General features: G+C 35.4%; 3 protein-coding genes across 10 annotated transcripts in view; 1 reads left to right on the top strand and 2 right to left on the bottom strand.

Annotated features, from left to right (window-relative positions):
- Positions 1–21,566, top strand: part of LOC140054857 (ribosomal oxygenase 2-like) — a 72,899-nt gene that overhangs the window by 45,311 nt on the left and 6,022 nt on the right. For 2 of the 7 annotated variants that reach the window (XM_072099953.1, XM_072099955.1), the window contains one exon: positions 13,664–13,813. The exons of 3 other annotated variants lie outside the window; for them this stretch is intronic. In XM_072099953.1, the coding sequence (XP_071956054.1) occupies positions 13,805–13,813 (9 nt within the window). In that variant the 5' untranslated portion in view covers positions 13,664–13,804. Of the gene's footprint in view, positions 1–13,527; positions 13,814–20,845; positions 21,215–21,566 lie in introns of those variants that run through there. 2 more of the 7 variants (XM_072099954.1, XM_072099952.1) reach the window with 2 other exon arrangements.
- Positions 1,368–12,567, bottom strand: LOC140054668 (nuclear receptor subfamily 2 group E member 1-like). Of its 2 annotated transcripts, none has more exons than XM_072099742.1 (5): positions 12,403–12,567; positions 8,688–8,930; positions 2,965–3,344; positions 2,377–2,590; positions 1,368–1,774 (listed from the first exon to the last, which is right to left on the bottom strand). In XM_072099742.1, the coding sequence occupies exons 1-5, from the start codon at positions 12,461–12,463 to the stop codon at positions 1,533–1,535; spliced, it is 1,140 nt and encodes a 379-aa protein (XP_071955843.1). In that variant the 5' UTR covers positions 12,464–12,567; the 3' UTR covers positions 1,368–1,532. The 2 variants fall into 2 exon arrangements, with proteins under 2 accessions (XP_071955843.1, XP_071955844.1); XM_072099743.1 differs by lacking the exon at positions 12,403–12,567 and adding an exon at positions 10,167–10,351.
- On the bottom strand, positions 13,806–21,022 carry LOC140054858 (coiled-coil domain-containing protein 83-like). Its single transcript, XM_072099959.1, has 12 exons — positions 20,906–21,022; positions 20,279–20,449; positions 20,075–20,159; positions 19,707–19,875; positions 19,164–19,331; positions 18,183–18,274; positions 17,136–17,204; positions 16,596–16,717; positions 16,362–16,468; positions 15,962–16,116; positions 15,485–15,668; positions 13,806–13,995 (listed from the first exon to the last, which is right to left on the bottom strand). The coding sequence occupies exons 2-11, from the start codon at positions 20,401–20,403 to the stop codon at positions 15,498–15,500; spliced, it is 1,263 nt and encodes a 420-aa protein (XP_071956060.1). The 5' UTR covers positions 20,404–20,449; positions 20,906–21,022; the 3' UTR covers positions 13,806–13,995; positions 15,485–15,497.

The following is a 21,566-nucleotide window of genomic DNA, read 5'->3' as shown; positions in this document are numbered from 1 at the left end:
ATCCAACTAGGCTGTGCCAGCTTGTCTTCCACATTTCCATGGTGGATCGTATGTAAACGTTGATATTACACGAAACTAAATGTTGTCGTGTCGTTCGTGTGTCTAGATAATTTCAGCTAAAGCGTCTTTAAGTTACAGTTTACAGTTAGGCATAATGTATCTATCATTATTCATAATTTGAAAATACTGTATGTAATATAAATATTTATTGTCAAGATTTATCTTTATAAATTACTACTACTAGAGAGCCTAGGAGCTCAGCAAATTGGGGGAATACATTCCCAGCGATTTGCTCGTCACTTTTGCACACTTCCCTATTTCGAACTACAGTATATCACAGTTTACATTAATTTTTGTCATATTTGCACTTTAAATATAAAAACGCGCCTTGGCGGAAAGTTCAATAAAACTGGTGTCTAAAAAACTAATAAATGAACTATTGCTACAATGATCATAATTCCATGTAGACATCCATGGTTATCATTATTATATATTATTTATAATTATAATTTACATTTTTTGTTTATTATTGCATGCTTTGTTTTGCTACACATTGCTGTAAGCTCGTCAAAAAAAATATAAACCCAAGAAATGTATCTTAGTGAGGCGCTTGTCTTTTTTTTTTAAATTAAGTTTTTGGTTGGTTTTTTTTTTTTTGCATGCAGTCTGATTCTTCCCTCTCTTTAGTGGTCATCGCATTTTGTCAGGTCCCCTTTCTTAGCTTTAAATACACGGTCAATGCAAGGCTTGATCCCTCGGTCAACGTCACCATTATCATCAGTTTGGTGAAGACACCTAATTTAATTGTTTATGGACGTTTATCTGTGTCGAATACTCTCAATTTTTTATTGCATTTTCTTTGGTAAAATTTGTCTTTGGTCGGAATGAAATACTGATAAATACCTAAATTATTTCAATGTTATATTTACATTTTCCTCATCAAGATTATTAATGATGATGATTATTATTTTAACCTTGCAAGAATTATAGAAATTTGATATTTTTAAGCCTGGTTTCCACTGGGGTCATTTATCGCGCGAATGTGAAGGTGTATTTCCATTACATTTTGCGATACGAAAAAATTCGCAACCAATCAGATCTCAGGAATGTTCGCGCGAATATTTTTGCGTTTAGTGCAAACAGGCTTTATAGATTAGCTTGGAACGTTAGTAGTGAACTACAGGTTTTTGTTCCAATTGTCTTTATGTAAGATGCTGTGAATATCACTCCTAATGCTTGGTTCCCACTAGAGACGCAACGCCGAGGACGTAAGCGCAACGTAAGTGATTTGACCAAGGCAATGGATTATTCTAACTGTCGCTTGTCATTGGTCTACTCGCTTGCGTTGTGTCTACGTCCTTGCGTTGCGTCTCTCTAGTGGAACCACGCGTAAGACTCGCTCATACAAGGATGCACACGCAAGTGATTTGACCAACCACAAGCGATGGCATCGAACCGTCGCTTGTGATGATTGATCAAATTGCAATTGTATTGGAGTCCTATAAGACTTAGACCTTATAAGCTTTGATGATTTAACTTGTTTGAAACATATCAGCAAGCAGCCGTTCTATTGGTACCGATCCGATCGTCTCTCTAAAAAACATATTTTCTATGAGTTTTGGACAAACACTTCGTATCGCTGGTAGAAGAAGTAGTAACTTGCCGAAGCGTACGGATTCACGTGGGTAAGCAGTGCGTTCGTAATCACTAAGCATCACCTGCGCTTGGTCCTGTAATGTCTCTACTTGATGTGGCTCTTTTAGTGCGTGCGTTTCTAAAAAAAAAAGAAATTGTAATTTTTACAAGACAACATTTGATGTAAATAAAATACAGAAATGATGATAAAGCAGTGCAAAACTATCCCAAAAATAAAGTAAAAAATTGTAAAAAAAATTAAACCGGTTTTCAAAAAGTTTGTTTGGACACAATTTACACATGATTATAAAATTATTACAAAAAAAGACCATAATCGTCGGAAAAATAATTAAATTAATTTCTACATTGTTCTCTGTTAAAAAGTCGATATCCGGCTCGAGTGGCGTTAGACGGTGATTTTTAAAATATTAATGTGTACATAAGGCAAAGTATGGGACTCTGTATGTTACTGTTTTGGTCAACGTAACGAGTACCGTTAAAGCTTGGTTTCCACTAGAACGTAACGCAAGGACGTAAACGCAACGCAAGCGTTTTAACCAATGACAAGCAAAGTTATAGACAGTTAGCAATCACAAGCGAATAAGCCATCGCTTGTGATTGGTCAATTCACTTGCGTTGCGTTACGTCCTTGCGTTGCGTCGCTAGTGGGAACCACGCTTAAGTCTTCTTTACCGTCCTCAAAAGAAAACTCGCTAGTACCAACATCTGGGATGTTCTTACCGGGTCTAAAAAGTGCTATAGCTTTTAAGCAAGCGTATTCTGTGAAATCCACGTGAAAGGAGCGCAGTCGCATTAGGACCCCTCTCAGATTTCTCATCTCGTCTGTTTCTGGTTTGTCGGCGGTGTCGACGGAGTGGGCATCAATGAGTGGTATTGACCATTGCGCCATACCCAGAAGAAAAATATCCCTCCATCCTTCTTCGAGTAAAATTACCTAAAAAAAGAAAGAATATTGATGAATGGTTCCTTGTTTTAAAGTTATAAAATAAATGTCCACACGCCGCGTCTGACACGCAGAAAACGTGGTACGCAGATGCAGACGACAATGTGTGACGCAGGCACGTCTTTTTAAATCACTTACACATGTTGAGTCGACTGTATGGTAAGTACTCGCGTTTACAATTTGAGCTATGCCTATATATTTTGTTGTACTGATACTATACGGTAATGTACTATCAATTTTGAGATCGATGAAAATTAAATAGTAAAGTTATACCTTACAAGGGTACGAAGATGTACAATACGCGACGTGAACTAGACTAAAATAAACGTTTTTAGAAAGTACTAAAATAAATGTATGTTTTGTACCTGATCCCTGTAAGGTAGAATGCGGAATGATGGAATATGTTTGGCCCACTTGACGGACAAAAAGAGCAGTCGTGCAGCAATTTCGGCAACGCTTTCTTTACTCGTGCCCTCATTTTCAATCTTCACTATACTCCTCGATGTTTCAATGTGAAGTGGGTTGATATTGAATTGTTCTGCCGTGAGTAAACTGTGGTAAAACGTCCCGTAGTACGTCGTAGCAGGAGGACTAGCACGTACGATAGTTGAAGCTAACTGTGTGGGCGAGTTAGGGCTGCTGTGTCCATTTGCACTACCTGGTGATAGACGTCCTCCGTTTGGTGAATTTGTTAAGGACGTGTCGAGGGATTTTGGCTTTCGTGGTCCTCGTTCATGTTGAACAGCTGAAACGAAATTCATTTAATTTAATACTTTTACAACAACAACGTTGTATTTTTTATTTTATTTTTAAAAATTCGTAAATAAGTGAAGCCCCCCCCCCCCCATAAAAAAATCGGTTACATAACTTGACTTAAGGAACAGTGATCCCTCATCCTTTGGTTTCACACGTAAATATAAACCACCTTACACACAAGGGACATTTCCCATCCCCTCTCACTTACGTATAACATGCGTTCACACGGAACATAACCCTCTTATAATTAGGAGAAGAGCATTCACCCCACTCTCCAATGATGATGAACTTGTAGGTTTACGTATAACATGCGTTCACACGCTGTAACATAAACCTCTTACATAAGCGGAACAGCCTTCACCCCCACTCTCCTATGAGGATGACCTTGTAGGCTTACGTATAACATGCGTTCACACGTTGGAACATGAACCCTCTTACATTAGTGGAACAGCCTTCACCCCCACTCTCCTATGAGGATGACCTTGTAGGCTTACGTATAACATGCGTTTCACACTATGGAGCATAAACCCTCTTACATTAGTGGAACAGCCTTCACCCCCACTCTCCAATGAGGATGACCTTGTAGGTTTACGTATAACATGCGTTTCACACTATGGAGCATAAACCCTCGCACGGTGTGACAAGCTCGACAGTTTTCATAACACCGTGTTAATAACGATTTTCTATAAGTAAATTTACCTTGAAATGACAGCGAAAGGTCAAATAGCATTATATTAATCATATCATTTACGTAGCCGAATTAAATTAAATGTCGATTAAATGTAATGATTTGTTTGATTTGATGATCGCCTTGTTCAAATAGCGCTTCCAGGCACGCGAGATCAGTCAATATTGTTCGCGCTCACTTCGTGGTCTTAAAAGATTATGGTCCATAAACAAAACTAAAACAATTATTTATTAATTTTTTAAATTTTATGAGACGTTTTGAAAAAAAAAATGCCTTTTACGCGATTTTAACCGAACTGGTAGAGATGAGTATAGTAATTCTCTTGATGTTGTAACGATATAGTACGGTTGTATAAAAACATTTTTTTTAAAAATCAAAATCATTCGTGTCCGTTATCAGCGGCCATTTCATGTATGTCGATCCTTACCTTGCCTTTTAGGATTAATAATGATAATGAAATACACGGTTGCGGTGAGTTTATTGTATTCCAACAGTAAAACAATTCTTAAAGTCTTAAACCACGGGTGTATATTGGGGTAAAAACGGAGGGAAAAAAGATTTATAGGAGTATGGTTAACTTTAGGAAGCCTACACTGATTACCATATCGCCAATGGCTTTGATATAGGGTAGGGGGAGTAGGATGTAGGGCCTAAAGCCGATTTTCCACTAGGCGAATTTGTTCGCGCGAATCGAACGCGCCAGCTTGTACGCATGTGTATTCATGTTTACGTCTTCCAAATCCTTCTCTACGCATGCGTATTAGCTGACGCCTTCGATTCGCGCGAACATATTCGCCTAGTGGAAAATCGGCTTAAAAGTAGTGAAATGAAGTGCGGAGAACTTAATTTGATGTCCTATCTTTTGCTTTACAATTTGTGAAATTTAACAACCCCCTGAATTCGGACCTGATCGCCCAAGTAAACAAACGCTGTTTTTCGAGAACTCGTTATGCAGGACTCATGCCTATTGACATGAGCTGTTTAAGCTACCATGGTATGTTTCTTTCTGAATGTTAATTGTAAGTACGGAATAAAACAAACGTAGGCCTATTGTAATAATAAATAAACAGAAAACAAGTAGAATAATCATTAATAGGGCGTACACTGATAAACTTGTAATAAAATTGAACCAAAGTATCGGGTAGCAATGGACATGTTAGTAAAATCGACCAATCAATTGCAGTAGTCGATTGATGACACGAAACCGACTTGTGATGATTATTGATGTTATTGAGATGTATGTTTGTTCAGGCGCTTTTCTACGCACAGCTTTACCCACACATTCGCTCTGCTGCTCGTTCCAATCGATAGGAAAAAGCTAAAAAGCTTGGGCCTAGCTCATAACCAGTCATCTGCAAACAAATCAAATAGAAATGTATCCATTTCTAGCAGTATTCCCTTACCTATTGCTCGTTGATTTAAGTTGTCCGTAATGATTACAATCGAAAGGAATAGTTGGATCAATATAGGTACTTAAAGTGAAAACGGTTAGTGATGTTTTCGCGCTAGCTACTGATTGGCTACGATCAATCGTCACTTGTACCGACTGCTTTCAATTATTGCCCAATGATAATTATTAAACCAATTTTGTTTGTCGTTTATTTTATAAAAGAGTATATATTAAGGTTTTCGTGGAAACAAAAACTTAGTTTTTCGGTAAAAATCATCAATAACGTAAGTAAAAGTCGTAATGTGTCAGTGACACGAATTTACGTTACGCATTAAATGAATAAAGCTACATCCTACTTTTTCCGTTTACCGGAACGGAAGACGGCACCGTTCAATTCTGTATATGATTTTCCATTTTTTAATACGACACACTGCCTTCTGTTCCGTGAAACGGAATGTAGCTGCCGATGTATGTAATTTCGAGGTATCACATCTTTTGTAAAGATTGTAAACCATTTTGTTTGTATATGTGGTTTCATGAAAACAAGTTTCATAACTTTTTTCACCGTAAATTCGTTTAAAATAAAAACATGGAAACAATGATACATTATACATGTTAAATATTTTATTATCAGGCGTTTTGAATGCCAATTTTACAACATTGTTTAGTTGTCTTTTTATTCTTTTCATGTTTTTTTTTCTAAATGTTACGTGTTTTTTTAATATTTGATTACTCTATAATGTACATTGAAGTTTTTACTATCTGTATTTTGTACTCATTTCACTGCCTTTTTATAATTTCTTTAATTTAATAATGTACTTTGAATTTAATTAAAAATAGTGCGTTTATAATCATGAGGTGGAATTCAGACAAAGAAATGTACGATTGCATTGTGTGCGTACAAAGTTGTTTGTTTTTTCTACGAAATTGACCCGTCAGGATAACAGTTTTTCAGACCCGTTGGTATGAACAATAATCAATATATGTTGACTTGTTAAAGTCACAGTTGATAATTGAAAATCAGAACAAGGGGGACAACATCTAATCGGTTGCAACAACACAGGGGTGTCATACCACGTGACGTCTGAAGAGCGCGTGTCAAGAAGTCGATAGATATTTTGTCGCATCAATGTTGGGAACAAAAGCTAAACAACTGACGTCATTATCAAATCAATGAACTTGTTTATTTAAGGTATACATGTTATTCGAAGTAATTATAAACGTGGACAATTTGTTGGAAGTATTACAATGCGTCTAGCCGTAGTAAAAATAACAATTGGAATTTGTAAAATATTGGTAGAACAGTTGACTTTCATTATTCCCAATGATGATGGCACACACCGGAACTACTTCATATCTCTTAAAGATGTATTGTCCCTTTGACTAATTAAAAATGTTTTGAAAAAAAGTGGGTCATTTTGAAGTATCATAATAGTTATTAACTTTCACCAAAAATTAGTTGAAAAAAAAATAATTTAACTGAAATACGGACGTTTTTTTGTTTTCGATCAAAACATATCTCATAATGCAACGCGCTTGTTTGGCTACTTTGTATGCATAATCATAAAACTTTCTCGCGATCTGTGTGAAAACACCTTCTCAACCGTGACGAGTTGTAAACAATCCTAATTACCATCATGCATAATTCATACTCGTGGTTTGAAATCTTTGTTTACTTTCGCTCGTGATTTTCCAGACGAAATGTAATCAAATTAATTTACCTGTTAATTACGTAAATTTGTTGTTTTTGGCTCAAATTTTCGACTTAAAGTGAATAACTTTAATATTGCTTTAATATGGCCAATTTAAATTTAGAATATTTTGATCTTCATTTTTTGTGTTTCAAGGGACAATACATCTTAAACTAAATGAGAGAAAATCCTATTTTAGTGTGATTTTCCGTTGTATTGTTTGTTGTATATATGGAATATTTATTCTGAAGTGATCAATCAATTAATCAATATCCGATATTTCAAAATATTAAATTGTGACATAGCAGCATGCCATATGTATTTCAATTAGACAATTTTTTAACTTTACTTCTAACGTGTCCGTTTGGTTAATATCGGGGCATACGGTGTGGGGATCAACCACACTGATAAAATAAAGCTTGTAAAAAACTAAAAGTGGATATGTAGATAGATTTTATAATAATAACTTTATTATAACTGTTCAACTATTTTAATTAGATACATCCGTGTTGGCAAAAGCACCTCTTAATGTATAACTTCGGGCGTGTGTTGCGATTGGTCAATAAGAGGACAAAAAAGAGGATAAAAAGTGGACATGTAGATAGATTTTATAATAATAACTTTATTATAACCGTTCCGAATAGTTCGACTACTAGTTTGATTTGATAACATTTGTATATATATATATATATATCTCGATTTTATAATAATAACTTTATTATAACCGTTGAATAGTTAAACTATTTTAATTAGATACATCCGTGTTGGCAAAAGCACCTCTTAATGTATAACTTCGGGCATGTGTTGCGATTGGTCAATACTTCTAATTACGTCATCGCGTAACGGTACTTGATTTCTTAATAATAATCTTGCAATATTTATTAATGCATTTTGACTGATAAGTAATTTGTGATCGGTCATGCGAAGGAAACATAAGTACTTGCAATCGGTAATCAATAAACACGATTGCCATATTATATACAACATCATAATCCGGAGCGGTAACAGTGTTTTTTTGCCTCTTTTCGGGGTTCGGTTTCAAAATTATCGAACCAATATCAAGGTGTGTAAACAGATGCCAGACGATCGACTCCTAGAGATAAGGCCGCGGGGAATATAGCGACTAACTGACACTGTTTTTTCCCTATTCTTTACGCTGATTTGGCAAACACACAATCGTGTTGTGATGGGCTTTTAGTCGGTTGAGAAATTGAAAAATCAATCGAAGTAACAAGGATACATGAGACGTGCTTAGGAATGCGTGCGTAAGATTAAAACAAATATATTTGTATTGAGGAACGTTTAGTAACAAATGTTTAACAAAGTTTTATGTATATGATGAATGTCTGATATATATTTTAGATAAATCATTAATGTTTCTTTGGTATCCCAAGATTAAAAGTTGAAACCTATATAATCCTACATAAATTTGATGGTGGGTTTGTGGAGGTTTTCCTCGAAATGGGACTAATGGGACCACCACATTGCTGAGTAAGACTAATAATTAGTGATAAGAATAATTATGACGATAATTTATTTCTAATAATGTTATAAATATCTTACCATCTTTGTTCATGTTGACATCAAAACATTTCCTAAGTCGGCAGGCTCGACACTGATTACGATGCGTCTTGTCAATCGGGCAGCTCCCACTCCGTTGTCCTGACAACTTACACGAGTACGCGCGGTTTCTATGGATACTACGTTTAAAGAAGCCGCTGCAACCGTCACACGCATACACCCCGTAATGTTTACCTGAGCTCCTGTCCCCACACACCTTACATGGGATATCTAACAACCGCTCACCTGTAAAAGACACATTTTAATGTGATGATAGTTAATCATTATTAAAGCTTAGTTCACACTAGGACATAACGCTAAGCGCAACGCAAGTAAGTTGACCAATCGCATTTGCGTTGCGCTAACGACTTTTCGTTGCGCTTACGTATTTGCGTTGCGGTTACGTCTTTGCGTTGCGCTTACGTCTTTGCGTTGCGTTCTATGAACCAAGCTTTAGAGTGAAGCATATTATAAGCAAGCTCTGAATGCGCTGATAACACATCAAGTAAAAATAAAATAATTTGGAGTTGAATTAAACATTCAACACTAATTAGTCGATATGGCGAATGTATTAAAAGATGAATACATAGAATTACATTACAATTTGACACATTGATTGTGTTTAATATACATCATGTAATATACAAAGCACTTATTAATTATCAATTAGTATGTTTACATTAATAATTCATCGGAGAAGTGCAGTACTTTGTCGGAGAAACAACTTGCGTTACGTCGCCGCGTCGTTCCGTCGTCGTTGGTAAACACTGTCGAGAATTGTTGTCTGTATCTAAAGGTCTATCATAGCTACCCAAGTATTCAAATGACGCAAAATAAGTATGAACAATGGCATAACGTATATGAGTGCTCACTGGCTAAACCCATTGGCCCCGAAGAAGCTTATGGGGGCCTGAGCAGTGCCCAGAAGAAAAAACAGACATTAAAATATGTCGGAAAAATGTCAAAAAAACGCCCGATGCCCGCCAGCGTTGGAAAGCCACTTCGGGTTCCTAAACCAGGGGCTTCGGGTCTCCACGTTACGCCATTGATAAATGTACAGTTTGTCAAAGTTGTGTTGTTCTTTTTGGATCAGAGGAGACACGTTTGTGTCTAGCGCAGTTAAAGTTGTAATAATGTAGACCAATAGCAAAAGTTATGCAGTCGGGATACGTTTTTGTCGTTTTTGTCGTTTTGGTCGTGGGGATGGCTACTCCAGATATTTTATCTGCAGTGTTATATATTCCAATGGATTGGTGGCGAAAAAGAAATATGAAAACAAGAACCTTCCTTGTATATATACACCGTACCTTTGTTGTAGTTAATTGTAGAAATATGAAAACACATACGGTAGCTTATAATGTACTAAAATAATTATGTAAGAGAGTGTACTTCGCGCGCCTTCCCCTCTCGTTCTCATGGTTACGGTCCCGTTTGCCTAAACATACAACTCTTAGTAAGATTTTCTTAATTAATCCAACTTACCTTTAGTAACTTTCATTGTCATTTTATATTTTAGCCGTGGCTTCCTTTTAAAAATCCAAGCAAAAGTACACCGCGTGTGCGAGCTTTTGACGCTTTTACTCTAACTTATCCGATGGCTTAGCCAATCACTAGTCAGAAAGATGCTACCAAAATAAGCAAGTTGCTAAAAGTCGTATTATAATACAGCGTCGCTAAGCACGGTAACATTGCACTACAAAACGAGTGTCACAAAGCGAAAACTGTCTTTGAATTAATAACACTGGAAATAATTGCTAAATGATATTCGTTTGTGTTTGTGAAATATCTGTGCTTAATAATTTGATAACTTTGTCACAGGTTGTAATATGTTGTATTTTGTTTGTGTTCAAAACGTAACAGGTTACTAATTGATTCCAAATACTTTAATTTTTTACGTTTTTTTGTATGTTGATAAAATTGTGTAAGTCACAATTACTGCGCAGCCCAATTTCTTACACGCGCGTGCACTCAAATTAAAATTTAACGACGAAAAGCAAAAACGTCTTTATAAAATTCAATATTTCTAGATTAAGTCGAATCATCATGAAATAAACATTGAATTAATTAATAAACCAGAATTGTAGTGGAGCTGTAGCTTGGTGGTTAACGTGCTTTCCTCCCAATCCCAGGGTCCAGGGTTCAATCCTGACCTGGTGACTGGGTTATAAAATAGTTTATCCATCCTGTAATAATTGGCGAGTTACTCGCTATTGGATGCGTATGAAATTTAAAAAATGTAAAGATGCTAACCAGAATTGTTAATCCTGTAGAATAAATATAGAGAATAGAATTTAAAGTGAAAAAAGAAATTTATGACTGAGAAAAATTGGCCCGAAGCAATTGTGACATTCTTGTAATAATCGGTTGATTGAATAAGCTGTTTAGTGATTTACTGTAGTTTTGTACATCGTAGGCCAAGCATCGGCTAACTGCTTTGTTGCCATTCACACCGAGAGCAGCAGTCAGCTGGGACTGTTCACTGATTCGTGATGATGCCAGGCCTAACAAGTGTTAGCTCCATTTAACGATAACTTATTGTAATCATCCAACAGCTTGACAGCAAACTTTCACTTCCAAGCGTTACAAGTTATAAATAAAATAATTATTTTATTAATTAATATTTGAATAAAATGTAATAATTGTTCTCTGTAACAATTAGCCTAAACATTGTTTTCAATTTATAAAAAAAAACCTTTAAGTATTGTATCACTTTATAAGGAGTCTTGTGCAAGTTAAACGTGTTTGTGCGGAGCGCATTTCGTTTGTGCGGAGTGCATTGCGTTGTACCGAGTGTATTGCGTTTGTGCGGAGCGCATTGCGTTTGTGCCGCGCTATAAAATGCAAAATGTCAAGTTAACTTTTTAAAATTATTCTTTAAACGTTATCATTTTTTTTTAGGCATGAAAATGGTTTGGTATTTTACCGAAACCATTCCAATTACTGTATCGTATTTACCAATCAATGCATTTATAGTTTTTAATTAACCTGTGATGGATTCGCTATAAAAATAAAGGGTATGGCAATAAGCTTTGACGCATGCATTTTTTTAAAGAGAAAACAATACATTTTGTATTTGAAATTCTTTTCGTTTGTGGTAGGCCCTAGGTCTAATTAATACAGAGATATTTGATTATGTAAAGTAATTTTGTTTGCCAAATATGAGTTGCCGTTAAACAGCAACATGACAAGACAAGAATATACACTATATTTAACACAGTCGCACTTCGGTTATTCTTATTTAATTTTTAGTTTTTTTATGTTTCTTTAGATTTAATTTCGTTGTTGCCGATGCAGTTAAAGTTTTGTGTTTTACATCTTAATTTTGTGTCAAAGATTAGTTTTATAGTGACAGAACCGTAAACTAACAATATTTATGTTGACGTGCGTCTATTTCAGGACCCTGTGACATTGTTCAGGTGCTATAGACTACGTAACAGTCGGCCTATCATACAGACACAAACGCTTGACGTATAAAGCAATACGTCAAATTCGTTATTATATATATTCCTAACATGACAAAATCGTTCCGTTCCACCAACGTACATATTATATCTGACTTTATTGGATTAATGCAACAAACACTTGAAAATGTAATTTTATAAAAAAACATGAAATATTATAAAAATGTAAAAATTATTATTATTCATGATACAGGCCTAATTGATAAAAAGCTGAAAGATAAGTTAAGTAAATAAAACTATGACACTTTAGTACTTACTAACTTTGACTGCCGATTTGACAGTGAGAGAAAATAGTGTTTCCTCCATCATCATCGTCATCAGTCGCTCTTCTTCTTACCTCGAAAACATCTCTTGTGGACCAGAGAGACGATCTTGCGTAATTTACCTACTATCCGATAAACTAGCTTCAAGATTTTTATGATACGCGGTTATTTGAAAATAGAGTATGGGAACGAAGCAGGTGGAGACCGCGCGGTGCTTAATTCCGTTCGGAGCACCCTACTTGTCTGCCGGTAGTCAAAAGTCTACCCTGTGATTGGTCAGTTGTCTGATGATGCACTAGCGAATCGCCGTTTGTAAACGCGCGTACAAAGTCATTTGGCTTTGTTGATTGGTAAATGAAATAGGCGATCAGTATTAACAAACATACTTGTGTTATAAAATTCCTTTTTGTCGGGCTGATGAAACGTGCGCTAATTGTAGCGAGATGACTTATGTTTGCTAATTGTTGGTAGTACATAGCTTTTATGGAGCTATTAATCTTAAATGCCAAAACGGACGGTGCATACACATACATTGTTGTCGAGTCGTCGTCATTTTGATCGGTATTTTTTTACGGTGTAGCCTATACTGTCTTCCATTGTTCTATGTTTCCATAGGAACATTGTGTTACTGTATACAATTTGAATAGAGACACGGATAGATACTGTAAAACCCAACATTTTTGCGCGCTCTTTATTTTCGCGATTGAACTACGATCGCGAAAATAAAGGGCGCGCGAAAATCGCGAATTCCCAACAATTTGTATAGACATATAGATAGATATATAATTTGTATAAACACCCTTTTAAAAACTTTTTTTTCTAATCTTTCAAAAAAGATTTAAAACTATCCAAAGGAATGATGGGTAATATCAAAAGCCTGCTGCAGCCCAGAAGTGGTATTCAGTTCATGGAGTTGCATGGTTGTAATTAGTAGCTTGGTTGTAATTCATATCTTGGTTGTATGTAATTAGTTATTTGCAATTTGTACCTAAAGCTCTATCTACACTATCAAACTTTATGTGAACAAAAAATGTGATGTGCCCATACATGGACATGATGTCATATCACTACCATATTTGGGCACATCACACTTTTTTTGGTCAAACTAGTTTGATAGTGTAGACAGAGCTTTAGTTGCAGTTAGTACCTTAGTTGAAATAGGAAACAATAATACAGGGAAAAAACAGGTAATTCATAAATAATTTATTTGAAAAGAATTTCTGCATTAAAGGAATATTTATCTTTTCATTTTCAGAATTAATCAACATACATTAACATACATTAACATACATTAACATACTTAAATATTATGAGGAACCATGCTAAAGTCGCCCAGTCGGTTCAGATGTCTTGATTATGAGGCAGCAGTTCGAATCGCAATCTGTACACTTAGCATATGTCCTTGGTAAGACATTTTATGGATTTTTATTACTAATTAATGAATAGTATGTAAACTTTGTTGTTTTTGCTTTACATATTTTAGATGTTATACAGTAGTGTATGGAAAAGAATTTTCTATTTTATTGAACGAAATAAATGCTGCAAGGGCAGTGCATTATTTTTATTATCAAACAATTAAATATTTAACTAGATTTAATTCGTCACTATGACGAATTATAGGTTATATGCATTGATTTAAATAAAGATAATTGATTTTTTAAAGATATATTGATTGATTGATTTTCTCAGAATCTTTAATTATTTATAATATATGATAGGACCTAGTACCTTGCTAACGCGAACACCATAGCCGGTATCACAATCCGATCAAAGATCCATATGCGTATAATGTCATAAACCACATTTGTTGTTACATAATAATAAAGACATAAGTTAATTTTTATCTAGATTTCATTATAAATCATGTGTATAATCTATACACTAAGAAATAAATTTGAACAAACAATACGGATAATAAAAAAAAAATCTTATTTCGTTTCCCAAGGTGAGACTCGATCTCGGTACCTTGAATGCCATAGACACGAGCACAGACCACCGAGCCATACACAACTGACTAAAATTTGTAGAAAGATTCCTCCGTGTATTTACTATGCAGTAACCACTTTGATGCAAATAGATTATTACATACCGAAATGAATTATAATTTTTTACTATGATGACATCTTTAAAATGTAAACAAATGATGCACTGTCAAACTACATACTTTTAACTTTAATATATGAACTTTTGAAGGAAGAAAGTTAATGTTAAGTTTGTTATTTTGGCCTAAGAAAATGTCATAATTTGTTTGATTGTCGAAATTATTTTTTTTAAATTTAATATGCAATTAATGATGACTTAATCAACTTTGGTTCTCTTAATTTGATAATAAATCATACATATGATACATACACTTCAAGAAAATGAAATAAAAAATAGGTGTTCCCCTGCATTCTGACGATATATATTAATTTAAAAATTTAGCATATTTTCACCATTTTGTTAACTTATACGTGCGTAGCCAATCACTTTTGACGTGCTCGTATAACGCAATTCCGAGTTGAAACCTGAATCAAATATGATGATATTATTAAAGAAAGATTGTAAAACAGAAATCGGGCAAAAAGAGTGCGCATTAACGTTTAACGCGCAGTGCGCGTGCAAAAATTTGCGCACTCATGGCAATTTTTTAAACGCTTAAAATTGCCTGAAACGTACTCTAATTTCATCGAAAATAAATTTTGACAATTTTGAACATTTTAAGCGCGCGTACGCAAGCGTTATATGCGCTACGCACGTAATTGTATTGCCATATGATGAAATATGACCTGAAATTTATGAGTACCAAATTTTGTTTAATTGTGATTCATGCTTGTGAAGATATGATTACAAACGTGATTTCGTAAAATCGCGCGTAGACCGCGTAATTTTTGATTACGCATCGTGAAAATATAACCACATCGATTCCTGGCCATAAGGAATATACTCTGAAAACTTGACTTAGCTAGATTAAACTGATGCCAAGATAATGCACGGACAAAATAGTGCTAAGGAAAGAATAAATAAATAAATAAATAAATAAATAAAGATTTTGACAGAATCAAGAGGTTATATGCATATCATGCATATAACCTAATAATAAAAAGTAATCATGTAGTAGCCAGCTTATTAACCATGTCTTCAGTAACTGGCCAAATATCAGGTGCCGATAACTTTGCTTCTACTTCCTTATTTGACAGTTTCTTAGGAGGATGAATTGGTTTCTGTTCTCCACTGATACTCAACAACTTTAGCTCCACAGGACCGAGTTTTAAGTATTCCTATTAAGAAAAAAAATCCGAACTTTGTAACATCTATAATAGCACTAATGTTTACTCTATCTACTAAAACACACGACTGATACTAGCGCGCCATTGGAGCTGGGGAACCTTTTATTTCCCCCGAATGCTTGTCAGTATACCGTATGAGAGTGATGCGACACTTTTTAATTGTTTTTGTTAGTTTATATGACATTATGACATAACTGGAAGTAATTCAATTCTCCCTTTATGTAAGACACATTTTTTTTTTGGTAAAATAAATCAATTTAATTATCGTTATTGCTATTCCTTACATCAAATTCTTCATCTTCATATCTCAGAAGACATTCAGTAGGGTCATCATCCAGATGGTCACTCTCCGCACCAGAGGAAGCACCGTCTTCACGCAGTTTCAAACTAGCTAATTTGGCTTCTACCGCCCTCTGGGTTGCACTGAGAGGCCTACTACCTGTATGAGAATACACATTATTTATAAATAAGATAAAAACACAACTTTATTCTAATTTGGATCTTCCAACGTTTTATTTAGTGTAAATTCAAAATATTGTACTTTTTCTAATAATAAATTGCACCTCAATTTAAGATGATAAGCTAAATCCTATGATAGCTACCCTGCCAATATTATTTTTTATTAAAAGTTATATGTACAATATATAAATAGCATTTATAAATTTGATTAAAATAAGCACACACCTGATACAATCTTTGAACTTGTTGGTTCAATTTGAGATAAATCATTTTCTAAAAGTCCAAATTTACGTTGTGTATCTTCGTCAGAATATTGTGATAGGAAAAAGTTTCTGTCAAATGAAAAGTAAAAGTTTTAAAAAATTTATAATTTGGTTACTTTAATACCTAGTGGTGTATCTAATATATCAAATTGCACACCTGTTTATGCTAATATTAATATTTAAATATGTAGTGCACCTGGATATTTTGAGGTCAGACACTTTACAATCAAACAGTTCACTCATAATACCAAGGTTTTCATGTTCTAACTGCTCAACTTCCTCTTGTAAAGAATTTTTTTCCTCTCTATGAATGTGAGTCTATGAAGAGAATAAGAATATCATAATAATACACTGTGGTGTGTTTAGGGTGGTGCTATGAGGGAGCTACCTTGTACCGTGCACCTTAAAAATATAAAGTAAATGCTAGAAAGAATTAGAATAAAAGTGTATACATGGTAAAAATGTAGATCTCAAGTACACCAGCAGTGAAGTCAACTGACCAGTGATACTAATATCTGTCAATGAGGGCCATATGTCACCAGAACAAGACGGCTGCAAGAACGCAACAGTAGACTTTTTTTTTGGCTATTTGATTGAAATACAAGGCAGATTGTTTAGCTTCTTGATTCACTTGGATGTAGTCCACGACATCCCCTGCTAGTGAAATTTTTAATTTATTTTGTTGAAGTAATCATTCATTTTATAAAAACACTGACAATATAAACCATTAATTCACCTCTCTTTTTAACCAGTCATTATCTTTTACTTCTTGTGTGCTAAATTTATCTAAAGTTGTCATTGCTTTCTGAAAAAAATAATTTAAAAAATGATGTTAAAATATACGATGTCAATTAGGTCGTGTTTATACAACACCCTAAATTTGAACACGGCTTTAATTTTTAGCGTGTTGTTCGGACCGAGGTCAACCCACCTAACGTTTGCTGTTATACTAGAAATCACGATACCGTGTTGTACCGGAAGTTTCATCAACACGCAGTGCATGCTAGGATAAAAGGTCAAATCGTTGATCGCTTGAATTGAATTGTTGGCTGGGTTGTCCACAAATCATCGTCGCCTCCTCGCTGTCCGATGTATTCGCGCGGTTTTTACCGTTTTCATTATTGTATTCGTTCACGTTTGCATTGTTGTTTATTTTGTTCTCGGTTCATTTAAATTAATAAAAGTTATTTTAAGGGTTTCATTGTTTCATCTATACACTATGGAAGAAGATGCCATTTTTGCGATGTTATTTTTTATTCTGTTTGGAGTGGGAAACGATAGTCTACAGAGGCCTACTACCACTACGAGTTGGCCCTACCAGGCTAGGCGTAAGACTAGGAGGATGATTGCTGGCAGCGAAGCAGCAATAAATGGGCCCAATCTTGTTAGACGTCGCATGACATGATTGATATTACGACCTGTTTAACGAGAGGTCAAAATATACCCTGAGGACACTTCCAACACGGTAACGGCGACCGGGAATCCACCAAATTTTAGGATTCAGCCAAGTAGCCTTTTTTGCAATTAAAATCTCATTACACGGAATCTCTTTGTTGTTATACAACACACTTCTCGTAGGCGTGTAGAATATGCGTGTAATAGCGTGTTGTATAAACGCGCCCTGAGTTTCATACTGCCTAGTATTATTATAATAGAGGGTGCTATACCATTTTGATAACAAACATAAGCACCTCCAAACAACAGAAGGTGCTATAATTGTCACTTATCAGATGTGTTGTTTAAATTAGAAAACAATAACAATTTTTCCAAAAAGATGACTAACCTCTGATGCAATGTACTTTTGCTCATCTAACCGTTGCTCAGTTGATTTGCGAATTTCATCTTTTGCTACACCTAATGTTTTCTCTAAATGCCCTTTAAAAAGAACAAAAAACCATAAAATACAAAAGAAAAAAAAAATATTGGCCTAAAAGCCTTTTGGGCATACAGTTTTTGTAAACTGTGCTTTATAGTACCGTAGTTCCTCGGGTATAATCCCACCTCGAGTATAATCCCACCCCCGACTTTACGATTACCTTCGCACGCAAGCATATCCCCGGGCAAAGTCCCAGTGTATAATTTATCATTAGGACAGAAGAGGTAGGCCTAGCTAGCTTGGCCGACGTCGATTTTTTTTAAAGAAATTCTCACCAAAAAATAGAGTAATTTCTCTGAATTCGGCTGACTTAAAACTCATCAAACATTGGCCGTCGTAAAATTGAATACAACCTTAATATCATCGCCCCGATCTTCGCGTTCTGCACATCATGCATTCGCCGCACACTCGCTCGCCGTGTACATTCTGCATGCCTTGTTTACACTACTGCATGCTTGATTACCATAAAAAAAACACCGCCCTCTATACCGGCCGGAGCAGTACTGTAGTTCGTGTCCCATGCAACAACATGCGATTTGCACAGAGCTCGAGCGTGGGGAATCGGGAGAGACGGAGAACTTGTATGAGTTATGTCGCCAGGCCCAGATCACATTTTAGGGTATTTTTTAAGTAGAAATCTGGGAGAAAATCTATACAGTAGGCATAGACCAATTAGGCCGCCTAGGCCTAGATGACCTGGCAGTCTAATGTCTAGGCCTACATCGGAATATAGCTTTAGATAGCCTAAATCGTAGCCAGAAGAAATATTGTCATTTTCAGTTCATGCACCGGGAAATCCCCGGGTATAGTCCCACTTCCCAAATTCGGGCAAATTTCACGTACAAGGGGGGTGGGATTATACCCGGAGGACTACGGTATATGGATTACCTTGCATTTCCAGGAAGCTGTTTTGCATGTCACCAAGTTCATGTTCCAGAACAATGATTTGTTTGGTGTGCACGTGACTTCCCTTTTCCTTGTAGTTCTGCCATTTAGTCACATGACCTTTAGCTTCTTCAACTTCAAGCTTTCTCTTTGCAATCTCCTGCTCAATTTCTGAGAGAAAAATGAAATAAATCAAATTTTTAAGAAGTAATATACACATTTTATAGTTATTATTAAATACTTTTATAGACTATGGTAAATTGATGGTAACATAAATCTAGCTTTGCCAATGCCGTAGCAAGAGGTTAAAAACAGACGAGGCAAAGATGCTTTAAATATAATTATTTATATAAAATATGACAATCTATGCTGGGGAATTGGGGATGGGTGGAGAAAATTGAATGCTGGCTGTGAGTGTGACCCAGTTTGCATAGGTTAACATTTCTTGCAAGTATGTAACAGTTTAAATACCACTGGTTACTTTCGATTGCCAAATTGTATTAGCTACAATCGAAATATTAGAAATATCATTTGCTAAGAAAACACCTTCGATATGTTTAAGTTCTTGTTTTTCTATCGCCCATTTCTCTTTCATCGTTGTCTCGACTTCTGCTTTGCTAATCACAGATTTCTGCTCAACATCTTTGTCGTCGTCTTTCGCTTCTTTTAATAATGTTTTAATGTGGTAAAGTTGTTCTTCTTTTAAACGCTGGTTCTGTAAGATAAAAACATTTTAATTATAAATTCAGCATGAAATATTTAGAATAGTATTTTTTTTTCAGATACAACTACAGTCCCTGCTCTGTTGAGACCAGTTACCATCTCATAACTCAGAACACACTGTAGTGTACATTGTGTACAAGACTTAATCTACTTGCCATTCCATGTACTTTGAACCTGTCCAGCATACTTACTCGTTCTTTATGCCTTGTGTTCTGTTCTTCCAATCCTTTAATTTCATACATAAATTCTTCAAGGCTTTTCTCTTTTATATTTATTCTAGTAAAATTAAACAAATAATTTATATTTTGTATAGCATGTTGGTAGGTACACACATTTTAATATATTTTCAATTTATTAAATTATAATTAAGTTAATTGTCGTTTCAACAAACTTACTGATAAGCCAATATTGCTTCCTTTATTGTCATTTCAGGCTCACTTGGTTTTTTTCCTTTCTTTCCTCCCTTTTTCTTTCCACTTTTCTTGCCACTTCCATCTTTTTTCTTTCCTTTCTTCCCCATGCTATGTATTTAGGCCTAGAGGCTAGTTAATTCTGTTTCAACACACCTTCAAATTAAAACACTATGATGAAAACTTAAACTTAATAAGTAGACGCAAGTGTACGGGAAACAAGTAAATAAGTCAAATGTTTCAATCAATATTTACTATTTTATTACAGCTAAATCAAATAATCCAAAATTTGTCTTAGGACCCCAGCCCAGCAGAGTAAATAAATGTAAGCCGATATATAACAACAGTGAAGCGTGGAGATACCTCCATGGATGAAGTATCTACTTCTATTTCTAAGCAAGCAAGGAAGGCGCCATGTCCTCCTGTCCCGACCCTCTCCTACCTTGTACTTATTTGGCCTAGGCTAGCCTAGGACGACTAGGTACTAGGGTAGTACTAGCTAGGCTAGGCCTAACTATTACTAGCCTGGCTAGTACGCTAGGTAGGCTAGACCAGGCCTAAAATAGGCTAGCTAGGTATGGCTAGTGCCCGACTAGTCTTACTAGTACTCACTGCTGCACTCTCTTGAGCTAAGAGCCTAAAAGCTACTTCAATAAACCCACTTAATTTTATTATATGAATATCGAAAAAAAAACAAAAAATCACAACACAAAATTAAAAACAAGATTTTGTCAGGCGCCACAAGCGTCTGTATCTTAGTAACATAGTTGTGGTAGGTCCAGACGTACATAAATTAAATGTGAAGCACATGTTTTCACGCTTCGATGGTTTTGGTAAACAGAATTTTTGGATTCCAACATGGCCGAGAATAAACGGCAAAGAAAATCTAAGTCAGGAAACAAGGAAGATGTTAAAGAAATGGTAGAAATAGTAGTATATATGTCTAGCTAGCTCATAATCATAAGATGGTAGGCCGTAAGTAACGGTGTGGCTGACACCGACTAGAGGGGGCCAAGCTTTTCTATTATTCTAGCTAGAGGATTGATGATCAGTCGTTTGTCCACCATATGCCATGCATTGGTGCTCCGGAGGGATGGCCAATACAAATTGGTGCATTTCTATTCTACTACTAGGCGTAGGGTAGCTAAGTTCATAGAGAGGCTAACTAATAGAACACTCATATTAATAATATGCAATAATAATAATTAGGACACAGGCTAGTGTGAAACAGGTGCGAGAGATAACACACTTGCACTCAACGCTACTACATTCA

The sequence above is a fragment of the Antedon mediterranea genome, chromosome 7 (genome assembly GCF_964355755.1).
Source record: "Antedon mediterranea chromosome 7, ecAntMedi1.1, whole genome shotgun sequence".
In the NCBI taxonomy this organism is placed as follows: domain Eukaryota; kingdom Metazoa; phylum Echinodermata; class Crinoidea; order Comatulida; family Antedonidae; genus Antedon; species Antedon mediterranea.
Note: the sequence above shows the minus strand (reverse complement) of the source record. Positions and strands in the feature narration are given on the sequence as shown.

Excerpts from the sequence above, each read along its gene's own strand:
- LOC140054668 (XM_072099742.1), bottom strand. The coding sequence starts at position 12,463 with ATGACGATGATGATGGAGGAAACACTATTTTCTCTCACTGTCAAATCG. Across the intron at positions 2,591-2,964 it reads TTCTACCTTACAGGGATCAG|GTAATTTTACTCGAAGAAGG; the intron begins GTACAAAACATA and ends TTCTTTTTTTAG. Across the intron at positions 1,775-2,376 it reads TATAGCACTTTTTAGACCCG|AAACGCACGCACTAAAAGAG; the intron begins GTAAGAACATCC and ends TTTTTTTTTTAG.
- LOC140054858 (XM_072099959.1), bottom strand. The coding sequence starts at position 20,403 with ATGGGGAAGAAAGGAAAGAAAAAAGATGGAAGTGGCAAGAAAAGTGGA. Across the intron at positions 20,160-20,278 it reads GAAGCAATATTGGCTTATCA|AATAAATATAAAAGAGAAAA; the intron begins GTAAGTTTGTTG and ends TAATTTTACTAG. Across the intron at positions 16,469-16,595 it reads TCTGACCTCAAAATATCCAG|AAACTTTTTCCTATCACAAT; the intron begins GTGCACTACATA and ends TTCATTTGACAG.